Source organism: Camelina sativa, chromosome 4, assembly GCF_000633955.1.
Source record: "Camelina sativa cultivar DH55 chromosome 4, Cs, whole genome shotgun sequence".
NCBI classification, from domain to species: domain Eukaryota; kingdom Viridiplantae; phylum Streptophyta; class Magnoliopsida; order Brassicales; family Brassicaceae; genus Camelina; species Camelina sativa.
Genome location: NC_025688.1, coordinates 29,013,177 through 29,037,659, shown reverse-complemented (window position 1 = coordinate 29,037,659; position 24,483 = coordinate 29,013,177). Strand labels below are relative to the sequence as shown.

Here is a 24,483-nt window from a genome sequence, read left to right as displayed (position 1 = left end):
AGATTTCAATCCGAGTAAATGATATCATTCATTGTTCATAGTTAAACTAAGTTACTCAAAGGAGAAATTGTTTTTGTATAACTTGAGATACGTAATATTTACTAGTCGGGAAAAAATCACTTGTTTACCTTTACTAATTTCAACATGAATACAAGAGCCCATTTGGTCAGGGCTTCTTGCTAATAGCCAAATCATGATAGTATTGATCTTCCCACAACTCAACTTGACGAGTCAAATTAGCTTTTCTCTCAAGAACCTCTCTTAAAGCCTGAGGGTTATAAGGAGAAGGCATCTCACAAGGAGACTCTCCACTAGGAAACATCACCATCGACTCCGCCATGAAATCTTTCCACCGTCCCGTCGCCGGACAACCAATACTATCCGGAGTAATTTCCGTTGCTCCCCACGGGATCTCCGGCTTAAACTTCAAAAGTTTTGCATACTCGTTCATCAAATGGAACATGTAATCATATACGTATTCCATTCTCACTTCCTCTCTTATAAATATACTACCTTCTTCCCCTATCTTACGCGCCTAATAAAATCAATGGGTTAATTTAGTAACAAAACAAAACTCTATGGGGTCTACTTAAAATGAAATAAAACATACAAACCTGGTCCAAATGAGTATTCCCCCAATGTACGGCGAAATTGAGGGAAGTACACTTAGAGTTGTCTCTGATAGGCCAATAATGTTGTAATGGCATCATTCCTCGTATGTAAAAATCATAGAACTTTGGTCTCACGTATAAAGTCATCGAGTCACATGCCATTATATATTTCTCGCTCACTGACCATGCCCATCCTTCTATATAGATCTTGTATCTATATTCCAGTTTCACTAGCCAAATTTTAAAAATCGAAATTTGCAAATACATATCCCAAAACAAAAGAAAGCAAAGTAAAATAAAAAGTAACCTATAGGTGCATTGGTTCTCTAGGTTTGAGTTCTTGAATCCTTCTCTAGATTCTCTATCCCAATCCTTCACAATAATAATAAAATATTTATCATTTAAGATATTAAATAAATTCTAACACAGTATATCAAATTTAACTAGTATGTTGAGTATGGGAACCAGACCTGGATGTAGAGACGAGTGTTCCAATCTTGTTGTGCTGAGACGTTACATCTCAAAAGATCTCCTCTAGTAGGAGCCACATAAGGGTTGCCTCTCCAATAAGCATACGCCACGCGATCATTCCATTGCGTCATCTTATTCCCTTCTTCAATTGCCACAAGCGATTCAGCCCAAGGCTTTATATTAACCTCAGCCCTGGCCCAATAACAATAAAGCTCAGTGTAAAGCCCATATTTAATGGAGAGAATCTCATAATTAATATGATTAAACAAACGTGTGTTGCTTTCAGTTTACCATCCCCAGAAGGACCAATCAGGGAAGACGATATCCAAGCTGGCGTCATCTGAGCAGTAACGGAACAAAGGAGGCGGGGCCGGATGCTGTTGACCTTGAAAGTCTCTAGATCGGACGGTTGGTCTATCGTCAGGGTCAAACATGAGCTCAAGATCTGGCAGTCTACCAGGGTACCACCGTAGCAGCTGTACGATACCCCACATAGTAAAAACGTCTCTCGTCTGAATAGATTTTCTGTACTTCTTAACGTACACCCTCCCGTCGAGGATAACCACCCTGAAGTGCGCCGTCCTCCTCGCTTTCTCAAGCATCCCTCTCGTGATACCTGTCTCTTTCCATGGCCGTAGATCTTCGTGGATCCAACGGAAGTAAGAAGGACACGTGGATGGCCGCGAATGGTTGCTTCTTGCTTTGTTGTTATTGTTGTTTCTCGAGGAGCCGTCCTCGGGAGTTTGATGTCGTGTCTGGTTCTTCTGTACGCATTGGTTAGGGAACCTTTGGTTCGTGATTGGTTGTGATTTTCTGATTGCTGTTACTTGCTTCAGTCCTGCCAAAGTTGTCTTCAACAGAGACCAATATAACGAATAATTAGTAATTAAGTTTAACATTCACTTGATTGAAGAAAATTGTATATCTACATATATTAAAAAAGATTATGGAACTCACGAAATCGAAACAACCCAATAAGACTAAGAGACCAGCAGAGATGAAGATAGATGTGACGACGAACAGAGTAGCTTTTGCGATGCTTTTTGCTGGATTGGACGCCGTTTTAAGACAGACATAATTATGCTTGTTCGTTTGAGGATCGTTGTTGTTGATCCTCTTCATGCTAGCCCGTTGAAGCATGAATCTATATACCTATCTACTTCTGCCTTTATTTCTATATATATATATATATGCTTACAATTTAAACGTTCAACATGAAGGAGAAGAAAAACGAGAATCAGGCGAGATGAAGCGTTTTACCGGAGGCGATGGAGAAAGCTCAGAGGTTTTGATTTTGAGTTTTCGACTGGTGCGTTTCCACGAGGATTTTGAATCTTGTTTCACGTCTTCTTAGTTAGAAGGGTTAATGTGAATATCGTTTACTTTTTGTGTTCACATCTTTTTTGTGTTAATGAAGTTCATATCGTTGTTGTGTTAATATCATTTACTTTCTTTCTTTCTTGTTAGTTTTTTCGAAGGGTTAATGTTGGTGAATATTAAAGAAATTACAGTATTTTTATCAGTTTAGGGAAAATGGTCATCCATGTTCCAATGATCCTATATCACCACCACATATAGAGTCAGACAATGATACATCAGAGATACAAACGTTTTTGGTTTACCAAATAATCTGCTTACTACCATAAAAATAAAAATGTTAAGAGTTCAATTAAGTTTAAAGTCCTCTTTAAGAAAGTTTGTTATAAATGCTTTTAAATTTTGAAAAAAAGAATCCCCAACTTCGAAGAAAGAAGATAAAACCTTTATTAGTTACCCCCCATTAAATTAAAGTTAAGTGACATCAGAGACCATTATTCGACCACTCATTATACAAGACAGGTAAATAATCCTAAATAATTCCATGTTGCATACTTTATAAAAATATATTATTATTATTCTTAGAAAAACAAATCTACGGTACAGTCTTTACATATAGTACGTCTTTCCCAGGCTGTTTAAATCTCTGAACTTGTGTGAGTCTGTGATTAATGATTACCCTTAATCATCCTATTTAACTACTAGTACTACTTTATTGATTTGAAAAGAAGAAAAAAAAAAAAGCAGATTACAACGTTCTTTTTAATTAAACCCCAGCTGGGTAGGAAATTAAAATGCCCATTGGGCCGTTAAGATTCACTAAAAGGCCCAAACACTGACGAGAAATAAGAGATGTCTACATCTCACTTGAGTTGGTTTTTCTTCTAACACCAAACGAGCAAAGTCATAAATAACGGTCCCATCTATCACATGTCTTAACCGGTTTAATCACCTTCAATATACCACGCGTCTCTTTAACCGGAACGTTTTGTACACGCGCGCGGCAAAATTGGGTTAAAGGTCCAACTTGGACCGTCCAAGTCAAGTCCAATCCAAGACATTATCCATATCTGTCTTCCAGCGTGTCGACTCAGTGAGGCTCCACGTCACCCTTTTGTTCCATTTAAAACTCGAGTACTATTTTCTAGGTTCAACTTTTGTTTGGTTTGATAAGATTAGCAACTACATTAATTTTTTTTGTTTAGTTAAATTTTATTGGGATGTAGAGTTCAAATGAATTGGAAAAGTTAAGTTTTGTTGAATATATATCATCAACAAAAGAATGATACTATAATAGTATTTTTTTTTCCTAACAGAGGTGTGACTTGTGAGGTGGCATCATTGAACAACTTTACCTGTCGGCAGTGAGATGTTTAATCACATGGATCGCATCCAACGCGTAAGCAAAACTTTACAGCCGCACGATCACATGGGTACAAAAACATCAACGGTGAAGCAAAACAAAGTGTCTCACACAGATTAAACGCGCGTAGTACGCTCCACCGGTATAAGCTAACGGAGGATATAAAAACTCTCTTGTCATTAATTATTATTGGCTTAAAATTCGGAGATTTTTGTATTTTTCTCTTTCTTACAAGGAAAAAAAAACTAAAAACATTCTGTTCTTTGGCTGAGAGGTAATGGCGGAGGAACAAAAGACGAGTAAGGTTGACGTAGAATCTCCGGCGTTTGTAGCTCCGGCGAAGGAAGCGACTCCTGCTGCTCCGGTTGAAGTCGCGGAAGAGAAGGTTCACAATCCACCTCCTGTCGAGTCCAAAGCTCTTACCGTTGTTGAAAGTAAACTTTTTTTTTTTTATGTACACATGTGTTTGTGTTTATATATGGTAATCTTTCTACTTACGAGTACTATAAATTAGTATTTGAAATTGAGGGTTTAGATTTTTACTGCTTCATTAAGATGCCTGAGGCAGGTTGTGAATTCGTTTGGATAGGCTATATAGTCTAAAATCCATCAGAATTTAGAACTTTTCATGGCATTTGATTTTTTTTTTTTTCAAGAAAATTTAAGGTTTCCGAAGGGAAGATATTGTTAAAATATGATTAATTTTCTGTTTAAGGTAGAAAATTAATAAAGCAATGTTCCCTACGTGTTATCAAAAAGTATATGGGAATCATGACAATTAGTTGTGGACAGCTATGAATTAAGAAAGGTGGTGGTTTACTTTCTTAATATTCCTACATTTTTTTTCGTTTCTCTTAAAGTTGCCTTGCTCTTGGAATTTGTAATTAACAATTAACTAGTGTACTAACTTTTTGAACAATTTTCAGATTGCATTAGTTCATCTTATATCTCTTACTACTATCTTTGATTCTCTTTTAACTAAAGTTAAGTTGTTGAAGTAAATGTTGTGTTCTGCTTTGCTTTTTATGTGAAGTTTTCATTTCTATCTGGAAACTAGTTGGCCATGAATATAACTTTACTTGATGACCATATGTAATCTGATTAGCACATTAGAGCTATCCAGATATAACACTTACAGAACAAGTGAGCTTCTTGAACAAATGTCAATGTGTTGTACTTATAAGGGAGCTTCTTGCAGAACCCATCGAGGAGCATACACCGAAGAAAGCTTCAGCTGGTTCGGCCGATAGAGGTCAGCTAAACAACATTTTGATGTTTATGTTCTGGTTACTTAGTTCCCTAATTGACATCAAATGTAATGTGTGTTGGTTTTGGTCAGATGTGATACTTGCAGACTTGGAAAAGGAGAAGAAAACGTCATTCATCAAAGCATGGGAAGAGAGTGAGAAGTCTAAAGCTGAGAACAGGTACACTGACTTACTAAATAAAGTTTCATGATCTCTCCTTACTCAGAAGATTACTACTTCTTACAGATAATAATCAGCTAATGATCTTGAAATGATGACAATGCACAGGGCACAGAAGAAGACATCTGATGTGCATGCTTGGGAGAATAGCAAGAAAGCAGCTGTAGAAGCTCAACTCAGGAAGATCGAAGAAAAACTAGAGAAGAAAAAAGCACTTTACGGTGAGAAAATGAAGAATAAAGTAGCTGCAATTCACAAGGAAGCAGAAGAGAAGAGAGCAATGGTTGAAGCTAAGAAAGGAGAAGAGCTTCTCAAGGCTGAAGAAATGGCTGCCAAGTATAGAGCCACTGGTGTAGTACCAAAGGCAACTTGTGGATGTTTCTAAGTCTTTATTAAATTTGTCCCTGATCAGGTCATTGTTTGTAACAGTTCATCTCTGTTTCTTTCTTTTGTGTGATTAAACAGCTTTTTATAGTTTTTGGTTATTTGTTTGGTTGTGTGTCTTGTTTATATTTTGGGTAATTATGTGTAAAAAACAACATTAAAGTGAAAGATCTTATGGAGTATAATCGTATGAAGAAGCATCAATCATGGTTTGCTTTTTTGTTTGTTTCAGTTGTATGTCTGTTTACGAGCTCACATTTGATCCTTAGATTTCTGTAATGTTGAGAAACTTGACTCGACACACACACACATCAAGTAAAACCCTTAATAGATCAGACAACGCTGAAGACACAGGTGGATCTAGGAGCAATAAGCAAGAGAATGAAGTTAAAAAATGTCTTCTTCGATTTGATCTTACTATGAAATTCCTTCCTACGTCTTCAAGTCTTAAAACAAAAGAAACCAAGATAAGTCATAAAACACCCAAACCCAAAGTCAAAGGGTTCTTAGAATATGAAAATGAGAGAAGGGCAGCTTAAAGGTTCATATCATGCAGCAGAAGAAGTCTTCGAACCAAACCAAACCAAGCCAGTACTGCTTTGAAGGTTTAGCTAAAACCAAACGCTTCCATCGCCATCAACCACCTATACTGTCTCTTCTTGCCTCGGTACATTGCTCTGTGTTGCCTCCATATCTGGAACGAGATCGTGGCTGCCAAAGGTGAATGATTTGCCTCCTCAATACACCTGAACACTGACAAATCAATCATTGGGAATTTGGTCTATAAGCAATGCATGTTTGGTTTTAATGTCGAGATGCCTAGAGAGGGATTTGTCTCACCGGTTAATCCATCAATGCCTTGCCGGGTGGAGTATGTGCACCAGGTAGAAGTTACTGACAGTAGATTGCCTTGTCGATAAGTGAAGGTATTGGCTTGATTTCAGTTCCAAGTTCTTGCTCAGTTTGATACCTGTTGGAAACCAAATAAATGAGTAAGAAAGCTATAGCATGTTCGAAAAAAGAGGCCACACCAGTTGAAAGACAAAACCAGAACAAAAAACACGAACATTTTGAAGCGATCCTCATAAGTTACCAAATTCACAGCCAAACCAAGGTGTCCATATCGTCCCGATCTGCCTACCTGGTAATGTAATGAAGCAAAAAGAACATTCACAATATGAAAAAGAGAATGTGCTTAATATTTATAAATCAATATCAGTTTCCTTTACATACCCTGTGTAGATAGGACTCAGAAGTCCTAGGAAAATCAAAATTTATGACAACATTCACAGCTTGAATGTCAATCCCACGTGTAAACAAATCTACAACAGACAGACATTTCCCGTTAAACTTAAACACATTTGTCGCTATTCAAGTAAATGAGTAGCACTAAACGTACCAGTGCAAACAAGGTTTCTGCAAGCACCATTGCGAAAATCATGGAAAACCCTGTTCCGATGATCTTGAACCATTTTAGCATGGATATAGAAGCATGAGTAACCGAGTTCTGTGATTTTCTTGGCCAACAGCTCCACACGATTAACAGAGTTGCAAAAGATAATCGATTGGTTTATTTGGAGCTGCAGTTGATAAAACAATAACGCCGTATAAAGATCCACTACATTAAGTAGCCAGAAAATAAAGCATTTGGGTCTAGGGCTGTCTGAAAATCTGACCTTAGAGAATAGTGTATTCAGACAGTGCACCTTCTGTCTCTCTTCAACAAAAGCATAATATTGGGTAACACCTACAAGTGTGAGCTGATCCATGAGATTGATAATGTAAGGCTTCCTGAGATATCGATCCTTGAAGGACTTCACAGTGACAGGAAATGTAGCCGAAAACATCAGAATCTGACGGTTTTCTGGCAAGAACTGTATCAACTCCTCTATGGAAGGTTGAAATTCTACAGACAAAAGCTTGTCGGCCTGGTAAAGATGTTTACGAGTCAGAACAACGAGCTCACGAGAAAAAGAAAAATAGTCTATCCAATTTGCAAATATTTAGGATAACAGGAATTGAATTGTAGCTCAGGTATAGCAGACAAAAGAGCCAAAAAGAATCAGGAACTCACCTCGTCCATTACAAGCATGGTACAATCTTTCAAAACACACACACCCTTTTTGGAAAGATCTAATATTCTTCCAGGAGTTCCAACCAGCAAGTGTACAGGTTGATATAAACGCATGATATCATCTCTCAGACTGGTACCACCAGTGGTGACCATAACCTCAATGTTTAGATATTTGGAAAGCTCCTTACAAACCTGTGATGTCTGAAGGGCAAGCTCTCGGGTTGGAACTAGAATTACAGCTGCACAAGAAGATAGATCAACAAGGGGTAAACCCAGCAAGAAAGTAGCTTTATATAAATGGAAAGGAGGAGAGAAAATTGCTGAAAGGGAAGTAAACAAACCTTGAATGACATTGTTCTCTGGATCAATTTTCTCAAGGGTCGGAATGCAAAAGGCACCAGTCTTGCCTGTCCCGTTTTTGGCTCTAGCGAGAATATCACTGCCAGTCAAAGCAATAGGAATGCTTTCTTCCTGAATAGGTGAAGGCTTTTCAAAACCTTTCTCGTAAATTCCTCTAAGCAGATCTCTCTTCAAAAAGTAATCTTCAAATTCATTTCCTTTGGTGGCAGTCACATCCTGCAGACAACATGGAAAAAACAATGCTCTAAGGGAATGCCGTCTTCTCAAAACAAGGGTTGATAACTCAGGAAACCTTCAGAAGCAATTATTATATAAAGGAATCATATCATACCTCTGTCTGGTAACGATCATCTCGCGGAGGCAGCTTTAAGGTTGCCTTCCAGTCTTGGGTACTAATAAGCATGAAAATACACATAGTTGGTTAAGCTCAAAGTAGGCAGAACACTTCAAACACCACTACTACTTCACCACATCAAGAGCACCATTCATAACAACCATTCTTACGAACAATTACTTACTTAGAATCGTTGTTAGCTTCAGATTGAACCGTCTTCTCAACTTCATCTACGTAACTCGGATCACTAGGAAGCTGAGCGCGTCCTCCAGACCATTGTTGTTGTGGCTGTTGAATCTGTTGAGGATTGGTCTGTGGGTAAGACCGTTGAACGAACTGGTGAGCATCAGGTTGAGACTGGAGATACTGTGGAGGCTGAGTTTGAGATTGCTGCGGAAACGGAGAACGTGACTGAAGGTACTCTTGAGGCTGAGGCGGAGGCGGGTTAGGATTCGGAGTCCGTGATTGAAAATTAGGACCCGCCGCTCCAATCCCCGGAGGAAATCTTCCTCTATTGTTACTATTATTATTATTCATCACACAAATCCGATCTCCAAATAATACACAACAGAGAGAACCCTAATTTTACTAAGAAAATAATCTTCAACAGCTCAAAAGAGGCTGGCTTAAAAACAACAACTCGTAATGGAGATGATTGATTCAAAACTCCAAGGTAAGATCGGAACAACTAATCCACACAAAAACAAAACAAAAAAGGAGAATAATTGAAGAAGAAGAGAAATAATAAATTTTTCTCGGGAAAATTTGTCGTCTGGTTTACTGAGAAAGTGAAAGAAAGATACAAAACAAAACACAGAGACACAAACACTCGCCGCCGGAGTCGTTTCGTTGTTTTTTATTTTATGGATTTTTCCGTTTTTTTTTTTCTTATTTCACTCACTCTTATCCACTCCACATTATTTTTTCACTTATATAACCCCCATACTTTTCCATAATTCTAAATAAAACCCCATGTTTCTTAATTGTTTTTTTAATTATACTCCCTCTAATTTTTTTTTTTTTAAATAGAGAGCTACCTACGGCTAAAAACGTCGAGAAAACCAAGTCCTTTCGTTTTAGCATTTACAATCCCAGATTTAGAATTTTGATTTTTGATCGACGTTAATTTTTTTAATGGTGGGTTCTCTCCTCTTTCGAATCTCTACCACTGGACCCAAAATTACCTCTCATTTCAAGACTTTTTTTTTTTTTGATAAATAAGAGACACATCTCTGAGATGAAAAAGAAAGGAAACAGAGATCGAGTTTTGTTTTTGTATCCTCGTCGTCGTGTTTGGTCGTCGTGTCTGGAGACTCAAACCGACCCCAACGAAGAAACAGCATTAATATAAGAAGAAGAGAAAAAATGTCGTTTACAGGAACATTGGATAAATGCAAGGCCTGTGACAAAACCGTCTATGTTATGGATCTCTTGACATTAGAGGGTAATACTTATCACAAATCATGTTTCAAATGCAGCCATTGCAAAGGCACTCTCGTGGTCAGTCTCTCTCTTTCTTCCTCCTCTGTTTTTTCTGACAAATGCTTTTTTTTTATAACATAAAGATGAAATCTTTGTAAACAGATAAGCAATTACTCATCAATGGATGGAGTTCTTTACTGTAAGCCACACTTCGAACAGCTTTTCAAAGAGTCTGGCAATTACAGCAAGAATTTTCAGACTGGAAAGACCGACAAGCCCAATGATCTGGTATCGTCTAATCTCTCTCTTCAAAGTAAGATTCATCTTTTTAGTTTCTTGTTCATCTGATCTTTTTTTGTTTCCCAAATGGATTCTGCAAGACTCGAACTCCGAGCAAGCTATCATCATTCTTCAGTGGAACACAAGACAAATGTGCCACTTGTAAGAAAACGGTTTACCCACTTGAGAAAGTAACAATGGAAGGAGAGTGTTACCACAAGAATTGCTTCAGGTGCGCCCACAGTGGTTGTCCTTTGACTCACTCTTCTTACGCTTCTCTTAACGGCGTCCTCTACTGTAAAGTCCATTTCAATCAGCTCTTCCTCGAGAAAGGGAGTTACAACCACGTCCATCAAGCTGCTGCTAACCACCGTCGATCCGCCTCTTCCGGTGGCGCTTCTCCCCCTTCCGATGATCTCAAACCTATCGACGACACCGACTCAGTTCCCGAGGCAAAAGAAGAGGAAGAAGCAGTCCCTGAAGCTGCTGGAGAAGAAGAAGAGGCTGAGCCCGTCGTTGAGTCTTGAATGTGGTGTTGAGGAACGAATCTTATCAGTTCCTTAAGTTTCATGCTTTTATATGCTTTTACGTTTGAATTGAGTAATTATGTATACAAAATTTGTTGTTGTTTGTTTCTGTATATTCTTGTAAAGTTTTAAGCCTTTTTTTTGGAGAGAATCTGTTTTGTAAACGAAAGCTTTAACATCAGATTTCTTTTTGAAGAGGTTATATCTTTGACCTTATTTTATTTGATGAATCAAAATTCAAAAACATACAGTATCCATAGTAGTACGCAACACACACTTCTCTCCATTCCTTGTAATGTAAACAATCAAAAGTTGCAAGATTTCGCCAAAGAAGAATCAAACTCTTGACACTGTTTCTCCAGATGGATAGTGTTTCAAGACATAAACAGAGCCTTGCATTTCGCCATTGTGTCATCTGGACTCGTAACTGCAGCAACAGAAACAATCCTACTTGTCATGAAAAATTATATTTATATCAATTAGACATTGTGTAAATATATCTAAGTAACTAACCTGAATGGCCAATTGTTTTTGGTGATTCATAGATTTCATAATCGTTTCCACCCTGCACAAGTTACAAGCAAAATTTTTTACTCATTGAGCTCAACGGAAACCATACAAGAAGTAACGAAGAGATTTGGAAAAGTTGAGTTGAGTTTTCTACCTCATAGGTTTTGTCACCGAAGAAATGGATTTCACTGAAGTCTTCCAGGTACTGCAAGCAGTAAGTCTTATCCCAACCTTTAGGGAAGACCTGAGTCATAACAATAAAAACAGATTCAGTAACTCAAAAAATAGATTATAAGGAATTGTCATCATCAACATTTTGATTCTACTCACATCGAAGCTAATCTGTCCTCCAATTGAGAAAGTAAGGTTAAGATGCGCAAACCGCTCACGAAGTTCAGCTACCATCTTTGGCCGGATGTCTTGAACCTTTTGAGACACGAAAAAGTCTTGAATGATAACAAAGAAAATTTCTATAAGAAACTGAAAAACAAAATTGTTTACTTTTTTACCTTATCATATCTCTCAAATTCGTCTCTTTCTTCTTGGCTGCAGTTGCGACCAATAGGTGATACATTGAGCATTCCATTACGGAATTCAATAAATGTTCCCCTATGTATACAAATTTCAAAAAGTAAACCATCTCTTCACTTTGCAAACATGACTATATATAGACTAGTAGATGGATCCACATTATACCTTTTAATTGGAATATCCAAGTCTGCAATGTAATGCAGCGTGAAGTTTATCAACTCCTGCATCATCAGTTTTACACAATCACAAACTATCCAGATACATATACTAAGCATACACTTCAACATCAATGAAACTACTAAAGAAACACTGAAGAAACTGCTGCTAACTATCACACATAAGGGACAATGATATGTGATTTACCTTGAGTTTATCTTCTCCAAGGTGCAGCTTCAGGCTCTGAGAAAAAAAGATACAAACTATTTAAGAAACAAAAGAAACGAGAAAACAACAATGTGGATAGGCAATTAAAAGCCGTTGTTACATATGCACCTGAATTCCAATGGATTTGCCATCTTTATGGGCAACAAGACCATTCTCAGAGAAACAATAATCATAGTCGTGAGTGACTGCAAAAATTTAACAAATTCAAAAGTTTCAGCTAAAACAGCTGGAGAATCACAAGGCAAAGACAAATGGAGCCAGATCTAAAATCCCCTCTTTAAGAAAAACAGATGAAAACTAAGACTAGGGGAAATCAAACACATTCCAGAATTTGAACTCAAGACAAAGAAGATAAAGATCAGCAGCTATACTATAGACTTGAAGGCTCTTCTGTATCCATGCTGTTGATGGATCTAGTCAAAAAGTCTATGTAGTTTTGTCTCCACTGTTAAAGGATCCATATAGTAGAGAACAGAACAAAAGAGACAATCCTCATCAATTTACGAAAAGATCCTAACTTTGAATACCAAAATCGAAAACTCTACCACAAATTACAGTTCTTTTTTTTGGGATCCGATCAGAGTCGTACCTGTTTTCCCAAGCTGCTCAGATATCTTGCTAAGATCAGATCCACCGACGACACCAATAGTAACGACCTGCAGCAACTCTCATAGACATTATATCGAACACTAACCAGGCATAAAAACACGACTGACTCATAGAAACGCAACTGAGCAAAGCAATCACATACCTTACGCAATTCTCGGATAAAATCTAGCAATTCTTGAGTAGCTTGCTTCCTTGGAGCTGTGAGAGTACCGTCGACGTCGAACAAAGCGATCACTCCGGGTTTTTTCGCCGCCATTGAAACTGGTTGGAGAAGGGATCGTGAAGGGGAAGAAGGATGTGAAGCGTTTTCAAAAGAGATAGAGATGATGATAATGGCGGAAGATGTGAGTGGATGGATTTATAAATTGGACCGATCTTAAGTTAAATCTAATCGAAACCAAACCAAAAGAGTGTCGCTTAAACTATGGTCCTCACTTTTCTTTTGTCCTAGAGATCAGTGATTGGTCGATAAAATAATCGTGACGCATTAAAATTGTAATTTCCTAAAATTCCTTATTCATGTTATTTTTCTTTTTCTTGTTCAATTCAAAATAAAACGTTGAAATCTTTTCTAAATTCTAAAAATTAAAAGTACTATTTTTTTTTCATTACTTTCAAAGGAAATTGGTATATAGCAAATATTTTAAATGCATCAAAAATATATACATGTAAGTTTATAAAAAAAAAAAAACATATACATCTTTTCATATATTTTAATTTTTTGTTACACTTTAATAAGTTATTTGGTAAAACCTTTTAATTCTCTAATATTGAGAAATAAAATAAGTTAAAATATGTGTATATAAGACTTTTTAGAATTTTTGGAAAATTTTCGCTGTTATATACAGTAAGACTTTAGAATTGTGGAGAAAAAGACTATACACTAGTGTACTTTGAATATTCTACGAGTACGACGGAAAAGAATATACCCTCGTAAAGTATTTTTCATGTATAGTTTTCTTTTTCTCTTAAATACGTTGACCCAAAAAACAATTGTCTATGAAGCAATTTAGGCCATTACTATAGATGAGACTTGAAAACTGAAGCACATGGGAAAGATTGTATACGGCGCCATCCATTTCCATTCTCTGTGCCATTTTCACATTTGCTATGCTAACATACACAATGCTGATTTCTTCAAAATTTATACAACATTTAACATTATACAAAATAGTAGTGAAATACAAGCAGTTTCTTTGACTCGTTACATTCTTGTGTCTGTGATCACTCTCAGTGTGCCAACGAGCTTTGTCACATCATTAACATTCAAAACTTGCATCCATTGCAGAAGCTTGACGACCTAAGAAACTTGAAAAGGAATTCTTCATTTGCATCTCCGGCGAAAGTACTGGGAAGTTTTCATTTGGCTCTGGCCTGCATTGAAGATGACAGCTTTCGGAAAATGACGAGGTTTTATGGCTTTAGGAGAATATAGCATTCACAAAGGCCTCAGGATCAAAAGGTTGGAGATCTTCTACAGCTTCTCCTACACCGATAAACTTTACAGGAATGCCTAATTCCTCAACCACACTGACCTGCAGTAAGATATGAAGAACCAGTTTCAATGACAGAGCTAATGAAAAATAAGAGCTTTAGGTGAGAGAGGAGATAAAAAAAATTACGGACTTCTTACCACACAGCCTCCTCTAGCAGAGCCATCTAGTTTCGTCAATATCAAACCGGTAATACCAACAACCTGACCAAAAACAAGTAGTGACCCAGAAACCTCAAGATTTTACAAAGCATTAATAGTTTGGGAGCCAGAGACACTAGATTTAGGTGGTTCCGTTTGGTACCTCGTTGAATTCTCTAGCTTGTGGAAGCATGTTTAAACCAGTGTTTCCATCAAGGACAAGTAGGATCTCCTAACAATTCCGTGAAAATTATATTTAGCTAACACACAATCAAAATTGGAGATAACACAATGGGAGAATATAAAGGATCACTCACATTGGGTGCACCAGAGACAACCTTGCCCACTGCTTTTTTGCACGCAATCAACTCCTCCATCAAGCTGTAATTAGTATGAAGACCTTACATAAAGAGTTGTAATGTTCCTCAGATCAGTCAAAACAGTGCAAATGCATGTTTTAAAGTCAACTAGCAAACTCTGATATGCTTACGTCCAGATGTGTCACACAATACAACATCATAACCTTCCTCCTTCCCTCTTTTCACAGCCTTTGAGAGAACTATTCAGAAATAAAACGTTTTGAAAATCAGCTAAAGTTAGTTATTTGCCCTCAACACTAACACTTACAAGCAAAAGAGCGCATTGGTTTCACCTGTTGTTGCTTTAGCCTTCTCTCCTTCAGCCACAACAATCTCACACCCAGTCCTCTCTGCCCATATCTCTAACTGGTCACTTGCTGCTGCTCTAAATGTATCACCTGCTGCCATTAATACCTATGACAATTCATCGCAGGATTGCTGATGAACATACTGATACTCTTAATTCCTATTTCTACCTATCCTAGTATATTCTCATTACCTATATAGGCAACCACTTTCTAATATCCCATCCAAATCTCAAGAGAAGAACAAAAAGGGTCTACATTGCAATCCAACATGAAACATGTACCTTAGTTCCTTCCTTCTGGAATCTATGAGCCAGCTTTCCTGAAAAACAAAAGCCAACTCTTACACATAAGATCTTTCTGTGGCTAAACCCAATGCAAACCAAGTTTTAGTCTTTTGAGTTCCAACTTGGTCTAAACCATTAATTATATATATTGCGATTATTTCCGTACCAAGAGAAGTAGTCTTCCCACCGCCATTCACTCCAACAATCATAACCACAGCTGGTTTCCTGATACACCATAGCATGTAACCAAACTTAAAACCCATTTGAAGAGAATCTAACATAGCATATAGCAAAATGAAGAGAACCTGAAACCCATTTGAAGCTCTGTCTTGCTGTTTTTCATAGCCAGCATTTCTAATACACTTCCTTTCAATGCATCCTACACCAATCACAATTTTGGATCAACTAAGCTATGAAACTTAATTCCTAACAATTAACGTGTGCTACATATATAGTACTATATTAGAATTAGATCAACCTTGATCTCGCTTCCTGATTTGAGCTTCCCAGACAAAATATCCTCTCTTAGCTTCTCAACAATTATAACCGTAATCTTGGGTCCAAAATCAGAAACCAAAAGCGCCTGAAATTTGCAAATTCCAAGATTAGATAACTCCATTTGCATCCTAAACCTAGAGAAATCGACAAATAAGAAATTAAGAGGTTTAAGAGGACCTCTTCCAATTCATCGAGAACTCGGTCTGTTTCGGCGAGGTTCCAGAAGAGCAAGAGCTCGTCGATGACTGCTAGATTCTCCCTAGTCTTGGAGAATCCGGAGAAAACCTTCTCCACGTCGCTTTTGGCCTTCTCCTTAATCAACCGACCAAGCCGCGTGAAGAATCCGCTCTTTCCGGCCGAGCACCGGAACCGGGTAACTGGTGGACGAAATTCACCTCTCTGAGGAATCCGTTCGGAGGAGAACGGCGACAAACATGCGGCAAGAAACGAGAGGTGAGCAGAGGAAGTTGCCATGGCGCCTCGCAAGTTTCTTTGTTCAAGAGAGAGAGACTTTGTTTACTCACTGGATATGATGCTTTTCGATACGCTGCGTTTTTGAGTTTGTATTGTTGCCCGTTATATTGGTGCAGGCTCACTATATTAAGCCCATTACATAAAATTATTATTATTATTTTTGATGTGAATTTCTCGAAATTTTGACCGTATGTAATTTTGATTAGATGAAATATTTAGTGTTACATTTAGCTTAAACAAATGAGGGGTGGTCTTAGTTTTATTTATTGCTATCTTTTGTTCTGTTCTCTAGCTACTATATATATATATATATATGGATCCTTTGAAAGTGGAGACAAACTAAATAGACCTTTCTTCTTCACATTTGATGTTAGATGCAATAAAGATTCGCATCAGATATTTCATTAGATGATAATTATTCTATAATTTTATCATTTTTTGAAGCTTCAAATTTATACAGAGCCGTCGCTAACAAAATTAGAAGGCCACCTAAAAGAAAATACTTTTAAATCATTCTGCAACTGTAGGAATCGAACCCGCCACCTATCACTCCTCCACCTAGCCTTTAACCAGTAGAGCTATAAGAGATTTTTGACCAAAATAGGGCCGAAATTTTAATTATTAGAACCGGGCCGCAAGCACATGCTTCACCAGCTTGGTGCTTGGGCCGGCTCATCATTACGCATTAGCTAGTAAAAGTAACGGTTCTTTTTCCGAAAAGGACCATCATTTTATTTGTTTTTCTTCCATTATCGTTTCATTTCTTTGTTGCTGCTTTTTTTTTTTTGCAGACGCCTTCGCCTACTTTGACAATTTATACTGCATATATAGTACATGCAAATTATGTTTTGCTAAGGACGACCAAAATTGAAAAGTCTGTAGTTGAACGTTTACTTTATAGGTTAATGCATCTTTTCTTTGTCTTTATGTATAGCATTTGTCTTATGTACTATTTGCTACACTAACAGCCGGAAGCACATATAACGTCATGGATATGACGTGAGTGTGAGCAAAATCGAGAACATGAACAATTACATCTCTGGACAAACCAAAACAAAAGAGAAAGAACAATTACATCTGTGGAAAAATCAAAATAAAAGAACAATTACATCTGTAGAAAAAAGTATAACAAAGTCTATTTTGCTGGTCAATTTGCTTTTAATAGTATGTTTGTACTATATATCACAATCATAAGAACCGTACATACAAATGTGTTACACACAAAAAAAAATATATAAATCAAATGACATAATCTTTTTTCCACATAACTGATAAGGTGGAATGAGTTTTTGATTTTTTCTTCCATCAATTCAATTGGTAAGTGGTAACCCTCCCTGACTTTATCCATATCTTAAATTGGTTTACTTTTCTTATGGTCAAGTTGCGACTCGACTAAGTCAGAAAGAGGTTGGCCGCTGAACAAATAAACAAACAGAAAGACTATAATATAAATAATCGATGTTGGAAATGCGCGGTTTATAAGAAAATTGCAACGATTTATTGTATTAGATAAAAGTCACAAACGCCCGAGTTCACATGGATTATTAAAACATGGTGTAGGGGTACTTTTTTCCCACTATTTTGTAAATTTACAACCACTCATATACACATGACACCTCTATTATACAACTAGTTGTTATTGAAATTTTGTGTCACTAACATTATATTTTAGTATCGTACGTTGACTGATATGTTGACTATAAGTACCACAGAATTTTTAGACGGTATCCATCCAACGAGCATGAGCCTACTGAATAATTTTGTTATGGGATAATCAAACAATTCATAGGTCTGCACCCTATACTTGTGTTCATTCATATTTCCATTTTGTTTTTGTTAAAGACGACCAAAAGTGAAAAGTCACGATTACTAGTCTTTGATTAAAACATTTTTAAATCTCTCAATCGGACTTACATTTGCTATGCGAGCGTACATATCTTAATTTCACGTCACGAAGATGACGTAACAACATGACATGTCAATACTCAATATATACAATAGACATTATATGTTATGAATCGCTTAAATAGTACGTAATCAAATAAAGCATTTTTCCGCTTAATGTTTCGTTTCAATTTTTGTTAGCGATGGATAACAATAACAGCTAGAGATACAATGTGTCAATGTCCATGGTAGACAATATTGACAGAATAACGTCGTTTTAGGTTTATTCCTTAGGCGATAACATTTTGATGATTTATTTCTGTTATTTGTTATTTGTATCGTCGAGTCAACATTATTGAAAAGAAAAACACAGTTTTGATGTCCGTTACTATCGCCCAACAAACCCCCATGTACAATGAAATGTATTTACATTGTCATGATCACATGCACCAGTCCAACAATTAGTCTATTAGATTTCAATTATTGAAATATAAAACATTTACTTTGGTTATCTCGACACATGTAGATCCGATCGATAAAGGGAGATGTCTGAAACAATTACCGGGAATTTCTCAAATTAAAACTTTATTCTATAAACAGCTATAAGAATCATAAAACTATATATAGGTTAGTGGAAAATGATACAAAGACTTGCTATTTGCTGGTCAATTATCTATTAACGAGTACAGCTATAAGAATCGTACACATGTGTTTAAGAGTTAAGTATATATCAAATCACATCTTTTTCCACATTCGATAAAATGAAATGAACTAAGAAGCAACTAAAATTTCGGAAAAGAAAAAGGAAAAGAAAACGACAGATATGTTTTCTTTATCTATTAACGAAAGAAAAGAACAACAAAATCCTCGATATCATTCAATGATGAAATGCTTGAACATTAGATCTATGGATTGTTTCATGATTTTGTCGTACGTCCATATATATTTCAGTTTTGACTAAAATATGTAGTTAGTCTCATTCGACACAATATAGTGAATCTAGTTTTGAACCGTAGCAGGGTAAAAAGGAGAGAACAAATGGTTATTTTCTTCCTAAAAACTCTTAGCTTAAATATGAACATCCAAAAGAAAGATGAATTAATTTGAACATATATAGGATCTAACGATAACAATTTGTTGGTATGTATGCGCGCGACTATATATAATTCTCATATACAATATTAATCTCAATCGACAAAATTATTGGTATTAATTCATTCTCTTTGAATATTTTAAAAGTGCAATTTATATGAAAAGCAATAGTTGCATACGTCAACTTTACCTTGTAAAATACAATTCGTCTTTTTCCCGCAATCAACCAAAACTATTTACGGACATAACACTGAACCCTCAAGTCAACACGACAACATTGTAGAAGACGTACTGTATCACTGATAAGTGTTTTATGAAATAACGAGGCAAAACCTCATAAATTTCCAGAAACAATCTGTAATGGTTATTCATCACTGCAAGCTAAGCCCAACAGTCATATTATATTCGGTCATATATATAATACATATTTATGACCATGGTACCATCTGGCGAATAATCCATAAAAATTAAGGTACGTACTCGTTATTAGCATCGTGGTTAGTTTTTAAACTTAATTTTCAAATAGGGATGTAATATATGATTTTTTCCACAGTTACTTTAACTTACGTCTAGATGCTCATGATGGTTTTTAACAATTAAAAAGAGAAGATGCACATCATGACGTCCGTAATTAACGTTTTTTTACGTATGACTATAATATGCATGCAGTCATTTGTGTATGTGTTTGTTGGCCAAGATTTCCAAAGACTCGTTTCTACCTATCCCAGCTATTGCCTACACTGACTGTTTGAAAGTGGATGAATCACGTAACTAGATTATTATACCAATTTGTATTATTTGACTAGTCAGTATGATTTATATATACGCAAATGTGAGAAAATGGCTATAGTGTGTACTCGGACGGTAAGTTGTTCTTCCTCTAAACCCAACGGCCATTGCAGCTCTTCGTGTTAACGAGAGGGNTTTTTTTTTTTTTTTTGACAATCAGGGGTTTAATGGCTCTTTATATGATTCTATCACTATATTATAAGACGTCCAATCACAATAATAGTCTCACAAAAGTGAAGATACGAGGTTAATTTCTATTAAATCTGTTATATTCTGTGCTGAAACTGTGATATTGAGAATTTGAGATTAATACGAACTGGCCAACGATCAGAGTAGCATGTTTTTAATGTCGTCTAGTTTGGTGCAGAAAAACGAAAAACGCGTGCCCACGTACGTTTGAACAGAATTAAACCTGAAACTTCGTTCGAATTGTAGTTTCAGTTTCCTTCAATTACAAGTCAATTTAATCGCTTGTGTACAAGACACGTGCCGTATCAACGACTCCAACAACTAGCGCCAAAGACTTTCTCAACGATTACGTTCCACGTACGCAATGTCTTCCTTGAGATCAAACTAAAGCTAGCTTGGCTACAACGTACTTTCATAACGTTTACCAAAACAAAAAACAAAGGTACTTTCATAACTTTCCTCAAACTAAGTTTCTAATTCCGTGAATGCACTTGTTGATAAATATTAATTTTAAAAGACATTCGTGAAAATATTATAATGCCTGGGGCTAATTTTTAATCCTTTTTTCGGAAAATCAAAAACTTTTAGACAAAATAATTTTTTTTTTTAAAAAGCAAAATTGTAGAGGTCTTCTGTAGTGGAGAGACGCGCCCTTTCTTTAGAAAAAGCTACTGAATACTTTACAAAATAAAAATAAACGATTTTTGTCCAAAATAAAATAAAATAATAACGATTAATTAATAAGGAAAATTAGGTGGATATACGTAATTAATATCGTGATGTAATCAAAGCAAATTAAATAATTTGCAGCAAGACGCACCATTTTATTAGATGTAGACACGCCGCACACCACCGTTGATCGTGCCACCGGCCAAGCGTCCAGGAACCATCCGATCGAACACCTCATCATTCCCATCTCTCTCAAACAAAAAAACATATCTAAATATATCATTACAATTTTCATCCCCTGAGTAAGAATAAGAATAAGAATAATAATTTATGTTATTATTATGTTTAAAAAAAAAATAATAATTTATGTTTAAAAAATCAAATCCAGAATAAGAATATATATATATATATATATACCCGTTAAGCGAAATATATGATTTTAAAAAAGAAAGAATATATTCCCATTATTTGATTAAATAAATTTAAAACCATACAACGGTCGAAAACTCGAAATGACTAAAGTTGACAAAACAAAACAACAATAGTTGAAATTTCCCAGAAAATAAGATACTAGTTAAAAACAAACACACTATTAGAAAGTGAGTGGAAACAACGACGAAAAAAGCGTGCCTCTTCTTCATTGGTCAATTTGGCTTAAGCCTACATATACACTCTCTCTCACTCATTTTCTCAATTTCAAGATACAAAACAATAAGGGAATCTCTTGCAAAGAGGATTAGACTTACACATACACTGATACACATATACACACACATAACATATAAAGAGACCATGTCGTCGTATTCAACAATGAAACGATCACTGGAGGTTGAGGTAATCTCAGCACAAGGACTCAAGGTTGATCGTAAACCATTGAAGAAAAAAACATTCACCGTCGTCAGTATCGACGATAAACATTCTTGGAAGTCCAATTTGGATGATTTGGGTGGGAGCTGTCCGGTTTGGAAATACAAATTCGATATTGAGATGCCAATAAACGGAAGCGTAAGGTTCATCTCCGTGGACGTATTCTATCGAACGAGCAATGGAGCTGAGAAACTTGTTGGACACGCCAAGATTCCCGTGACGGACTTCATGGGAGGTTTTGCTCCACAAGGGCATTTGAATTTCTTGAGTTACAGGTTGAGAGATGACTATGGTGACAAATGCGGGATCATCAACGTGTCAATCATGGTAAAACCTGACGGTAGTTATAATGATCATAAATCGATATTACCGTTGCCGTCTTCTTCCTTTGCGGCGTGTTCTTCGCAAGCTGCTGCGGCGACCAATAATCAAATGTGGAGACAGAGGACATCAATGGCTTCGACTGCTGGTTATGGTGGTGGTCGTGTAGTCACCGGAGTTCCTGTTTGGTGTGCGTATCAACGCCCTTCTTGATTTTTTTCCTCCTTCTAATTTTCTCGTATGTTTGCACATATTTAATATCTTGACATTTTTTTTTGCCATATTTTTATTCCAAAATTGGGATTCTGGGGGAAAAAAAATTCTGATAAATTTAAGTATTATGAAATAAATCAATAAGAAAACCCTTTTTTTACTTGGAATTCTTGTGATGAATTAATTAACTCATGCTAAAAAGCTTCAACAATCGTCTTTTTCTTGCGACTCAGATTTTGTAATTTAAATCAACAGAAACACACAAAAATTATAGCTTTGTATAAGATTTTTAAAAAAAATAAAAATAAATGTGAACCAATTAGATAGGATATATACCCATTTCCACTTAAATGTTTTGACTATATATATTATTTGTGCACAGTGGTCAACAAAAAGAATTAGTCGTCTGGTGGTTACTTTGTAAGTAAAACTTGGTGAAGGCCGGGTTCGACACCTAAGACGCGGAGCTGTGAGGATTATAGCGCATAATGATGGATTTGGGTTCATCACTAACGTCTGATTCACAGACGAGTAAGGTGCGCACCTGAGCTTTGAATTCTTCTTTTTCTTTTCCTTCTCATTTTCTGGTCTTGTTTATATATTACATACACTAAAAGATATATTTATGTAATAGTTGTACCAGAAAAAAGATATATGTAATAATTGGCTACTAATGATGGAATAATGAAAATGTACGTCAAATGGATAAGAGTAAACTAAACACTATATTTATCCTACTTTTTATTTGGTAACCATTTTTTTTACATATGGTTAATCTATATATCTTGGGTCCAACCTTTAGATATTAAATACTAATTTTGATAAATAATTGACATTAGGAAGTTGAATTATTTATTACGTTTTGTAACGTGTAAAGAACGTTTCTTCAATCGATTTGGTGAAGCTTTCGGGCGTCTACTACATTCACATTTCACATGTGCATATGAAGACGACTTCTCTCTTATTGCAAACACTAAAACCACACGTCAAAACCTCAATTATTATATAAAATTATAATCTCGACATGTTATTAAAAACAGTTGTGTAATATAATTAACTATTTATTTGATGCATTTACACAACAAAATAGTAGAGAAAGAGCTCAAGCCCCTCACGTTGTCTCAAGTTTCCACCACGATACTAAAGCTCAAAAGTTTAACAGTGGAGAGAGTCTAAAATCACCGATAAATGAATCTGACTGGAGAAAACTTTGATCATACTGCATCGTTGCCATTTTGTTCANCAGGTAGCTTCGGCAACAACATTCGCCACACCCCGATACTCGGCTTCTGCACTGGACCGAGACGTTGTAGGTTGGCGCTTGGCAGACCACGAGATGAGGCTATCACCAAGAAAAATACAATATCCAGAGGTAGACCGTCGAGTTGTAGGGCACCCGGCCCAGTCAGCGTCCGTGTATGCAACAAGATCAGTAACGGACGNTATAGTCACAGAGACAAATGCTACATTTCCTGAAAGAGGCAAAGATTCATTTGTTTTGGATCCGGATGCATGGGTTAATACTATTACTAAACTTACAGCTTCGTCGCTTGATAGCACACGCTTGTTGGAGAATCAACACCAAGTTGAGTCATTATCCCTCCATGAGTTTCTCATATCTTACCGCTCACTTTCTCCGAGTTTCTTACCATCAGAAACTTGAATTTCGGGAGCCTCTCTATCTCCTCATCCGATACGCCTTCCTAAAACATCAAGAAAGCATCAGAAAAAAGCCTCTTGCCCATACACAACTAAACACAATCTATTGTTTTGACGTACTCGATCTGCCAAAGCGTACAATACCGCAATGATGCAAGGCAAACAACAATACCAATAAGACAAGCGACAGCAACGCAAAGGACCACATTGATAACATCAAAGGCAAGAAACGCGACACATAGCCTGCAGAGCAGATAAACATATAAGTACACATATATGAAACCAGAGAATCCATTTAAAGTCTCAAACAAAGCAGAAGAAGAAGTTTGTTGAGTGTGTACAAAACCAACCAGTAGAGTTGAGGTGAACTATATAGGAGGGAGTTCTGCAGAATCAGCAGTGACCCAACAAAACCCAATGATACATCAAACAAACGAGAAGATTGCATTTGCTGATTCCAGGTGCTTAGTAAGACTAGAAACAAGAGAACATTAAGAAGATCAAATAACATTCAATGGAAGAATAACGAAAGAACGAATCAAGCTTAAAAGCTTCTTAACCTAGTTCTACTAAGGCATAATCACACTAAAGGTTATACCCACTGTTATAATATGAACTCCGTGAGTATTAACATTAACCGA

The 24,483-nt window shown here is 36.4% G+C and overlaps 7 protein-coding genes across 10 annotated transcripts; 3 read left to right on the top strand and 4 right to left on the bottom strand.

Moving 5' to 3' along the window:
• On the bottom strand, window positions 96-2,577 carry LOC104783158 (O-glucosyltransferase rumi homolog). Of its 2 annotated transcripts, none has more exons than XM_010508260.2 (6): window positions 2,040-2,577; window positions 1,374-1,933; window positions 1,082-1,274; window positions 919-983; window positions 615-825; window positions 96-535 (listed from the first exon to the last, which is right to left on the bottom strand). In XM_010508260.2, the coding sequence occupies exons 1-6, from the start codon at window positions 2,220-2,222 to the stop codon at window positions 167-169; spliced, it is 1,581 nt and encodes a 526-aa protein (XP_010506562.1). In that variant the 5' UTR covers window positions 2,223-2,577; the 3' UTR covers window positions 96-166. The 2 variants fall into 2 exon arrangements, with proteins under 2 accessions (XP_010506562.1, XP_010506564.1); XM_010508262.2 differs by having other exon boundaries at window positions 2,343-2,425.
• LOC104783157 (remorin) lies at window positions 3,949-5,791 on the top strand. Its single transcript, XM_010508259.2, has 4 exons — window positions 3,949-4,196; window positions 4,961-5,014; window positions 5,102-5,189; window positions 5,298-5,791. Exons 1-4 carry the CDS (start codon window positions 4,040-4,042, stop codon window positions 5,572-5,574), a joined length of 576 nt encoding a protein of 191 aa, XP_010506561.1. The 5' UTR covers window positions 3,949-4,039; the 3' UTR covers window positions 5,575-5,791.
• On the bottom strand, window positions 5,885-9,217 carry LOC104783156 (DEAD-box ATP-dependent RNA helicase 6). Of its 2 annotated transcripts, none has more exons than XM_010508258.2 (10): window positions 8,526-9,217; window positions 8,339-8,399; window positions 7,989-8,223; window positions 7,648-7,886; window positions 7,250-7,501; window positions 6,973-7,153; window positions 6,807-6,895; window positions 6,641-6,714; window positions 6,414-6,543; window positions 5,885-6,326 (listed from the first exon to the last, which is right to left on the bottom strand). In XM_010508258.2, exons 1-9 carry the CDS (start codon window positions 8,876-8,878, stop codon window positions 6,465-6,467), a joined length of 1,563 nt encoding a protein of 520 aa, XP_010506560.1. In that variant the 5' UTR covers window positions 8,879-9,217; the 3' UTR covers window positions 5,885-6,326; window positions 6,414-6,464. The 2 variants fall into 2 exon arrangements, with proteins under 2 accessions (XP_010506560.1, XP_010506559.1); XM_010508257.2 differs by having other exon boundaries at window positions 5,885-6,319.
• Window positions 9,404-10,817, top strand: LOC104783154 (LIM domain-containing protein PLIM2a). Its single transcript, XM_010508255.2, has 3 exons — window positions 9,404-9,841; window positions 9,926-10,051; window positions 10,144-10,817. The coding sequence occupies exons 1-3, from the start codon at window positions 9,707-9,709 to the stop codon at window positions 10,567-10,569; spliced, it is 687 nt and encodes a 228-aa protein (XP_010506557.1). The 5' UTR covers window positions 9,404-9,706; the 3' UTR covers window positions 10,570-10,817.
• Window positions 10,772-13,036, bottom strand: LOC104783155 (phosphomannomutase). Its single transcript, XM_010508256.2, has 10 exons — window positions 12,746-13,036; window positions 12,584-12,650; window positions 12,103-12,179; window positions 11,974-12,009; window positions 11,776-11,831; window positions 11,589-11,688; window positions 11,410-11,505; window positions 11,234-11,323; window positions 11,083-11,134; window positions 10,772-10,996 (listed from the first exon to the last, which is right to left on the bottom strand). The coding sequence occupies exons 1-10, from the start codon at window positions 12,857-12,859 to the stop codon at window positions 10,944-10,946; spliced, it is 741 nt and encodes a 246-aa protein (XP_010506558.1). The 5' UTR covers window positions 12,860-13,036; the 3' UTR covers window positions 10,772-10,943.
• Window positions 13,688-16,227, bottom strand: LOC104783152 (cell division protein FtsY homolog, chloroplastic). Its single transcript, XM_010508254.2, has 11 exons — window positions 15,863-16,227; window positions 15,666-15,770; window positions 15,493-15,566; window positions 15,354-15,412; window positions 15,185-15,222; window positions 14,889-15,009; window positions 14,727-14,795; window positions 14,554-14,636; window positions 14,400-14,468; window positions 14,237-14,299; window positions 13,688-14,138 (listed from the first exon to the last, which is right to left on the bottom strand). The coding sequence occupies exons 1-11, from the start codon at window positions 16,157-16,159 to the stop codon at window positions 14,025-14,027; spliced, it is 1,092 nt and encodes a 363-aa protein (XP_010506556.1). The 5' UTR covers window positions 16,160-16,227; the 3' UTR covers window positions 13,688-14,024.
• On the top strand, window positions 21,475-22,774 carry LOC104783151 (BON1-associated protein 2-like). Of its 2 annotated transcripts, XM_010508253.1 has the most exons (2): window positions 21,475-22,160; window positions 22,566-22,774. In XM_010508253.1, exons 1-2 carry the CDS (start codon window positions 21,575-21,577, stop codon window positions 22,583-22,585), a joined length of 606 nt encoding a protein of 201 aa, XP_010506555.1. In that variant the 5' UTR covers window positions 21,475-21,574; the 3' UTR covers window positions 22,586-22,774. The 2 variants fall into 2 exon arrangements, with proteins under 2 accessions (XP_010506555.1, XP_010506554.1); XM_010508252.1 differs by lacking the exon at window positions 22,566-22,774 and having other exon boundaries at window positions 21,475-22,275.

Excerpts from the sequence above, each read along its gene's own strand:
- LOC104783158 (XM_010508260.2), bottom strand. The coding sequence starts at position 2,222 with ATGCTTCAACGGGCTAGCATGAAGAGGATCAACAACAACGATCCTCAA. Across the intron at positions 1,934-2,039 it reads TATTGGGTTGTTTCGATTTC|ACAACTTTGGCAGGACTGAA; the intron begins GTGAGTTCCATA and ends TCTCTGTTGAAG. Across the intron at positions 984-1,081 it reads ACACTCGTCTCTACATCCAG|GATTGGGATAGAGAATCTAG; the intron begins GTCTGGTTCCCA and ends ATTATTGTGAAG.
- LOC104783152 (XM_010508254.2), bottom strand. The coding sequence starts at position 16,159 with ATGGCAACTTCCTCTGCTCACCTCTCGTTTCTTGCCGCATGTTTGTCG. Across the intron at positions 15,413-15,492 it reads GAGCTTCAAATGGGTTTCAG|GAAACCAGCTGTGGTTATGA; the intron begins GTTCTCTTCATT and ends ATGGTGTATCAG. Across the intron at positions 14,637-14,726 it reads ATTGTGTGACACATCTGGAC|GTCTTCATACTAATTACAGC; the intron begins GTAAGCATATCA and ends TCTTTATGTAAG.
- LOC104783151 (XM_010508252.1), top strand. The coding sequence starts at position 21,575 with ATGTCGTCGTATTCAACAATGAAACGATCACTGGAGGTTGAGGTAATC.
- LOC104783155 (XM_010508256.2), bottom strand. The coding sequence starts at position 12,859 with ATGGCGGCGAAAAAACCCGGAGTGATCGCTTTGTTCGACGTCGACGGT. Across the intron at positions 11,506-11,588 it reads AATTTGAGAGATATGATAAG|GTTCAAGACATCCGGCCAAA; the intron begins GTAAAAAAGTAA and ends GTGTCTCAAAAG. Across the intron at positions 10,997-11,082 it reads AAAAACAATTGGCCATTCAG|TTACGAGTCCAGATGACACA; the intron begins GTTAGTTACTTA and ends CTGTTGCTGCAG.
- LOC104783157 (XM_010508259.2), top strand. The coding sequence starts at position 4,040 with ATGGCGGAGGAACAAAAGACGAGTAAGGTTGACGTAGAATCTCCGGCG. Across the intron at positions 4,197-4,960 it reads AGCTCTTACCGTTGTTGAAA|AACCCATCGAGGAGCATACA; the intron begins GTAAACTTTTTT and ends AGCTTCTTGCAG. Across the intron at positions 5,190-5,297 it reads AAGTCTAAAGCTGAGAACAG|GGCACAGAAGAAGACATCTG; the intron begins GTACACTGACTT and ends GACAATGCACAG.
- LOC104783156 (XM_010508258.2), bottom strand. The coding sequence starts at position 8,878 with ATGAATAATAATAATAGTAACAATAGAGGAAGATTTCCTCCGGGGATT. Across the intron at positions 8,224-8,338 it reads ATGATCGTTACCAGACAGAG|GATGTGACTGCCACCAAAGG; the intron begins GTATGATATGAT and ends TGTTGTCTGCAG. Across the intron at positions 7,154-7,249 it reads TGAATACACTATTCTCTAAG|CTCCAAATAAACCAATCGAT; the intron begins GTCAGATTTTCA and ends TATCAACTGCAG.
- LOC104783154 (XM_010508255.2), top strand. The coding sequence starts at position 9,707 with ATGTCGTTTACAGGAACATTGGATAAATGCAAGGCCTGTGACAAAACC. Across the intron at positions 9,842-9,925 it reads ATTGCAAAGGCACTCTCGTG|ATAAGCAATTACTCATCAAT; the intron begins GTCAGTCTCTCT and ends CTTTGTAAACAG. Across the intron at positions 10,052-10,143 it reads CCGACAAGCCCAATGATCTG|ACTCGAACTCCGAGCAAGCT; the intron begins GTATCGTCTAAT and ends GGATTCTGCAAG.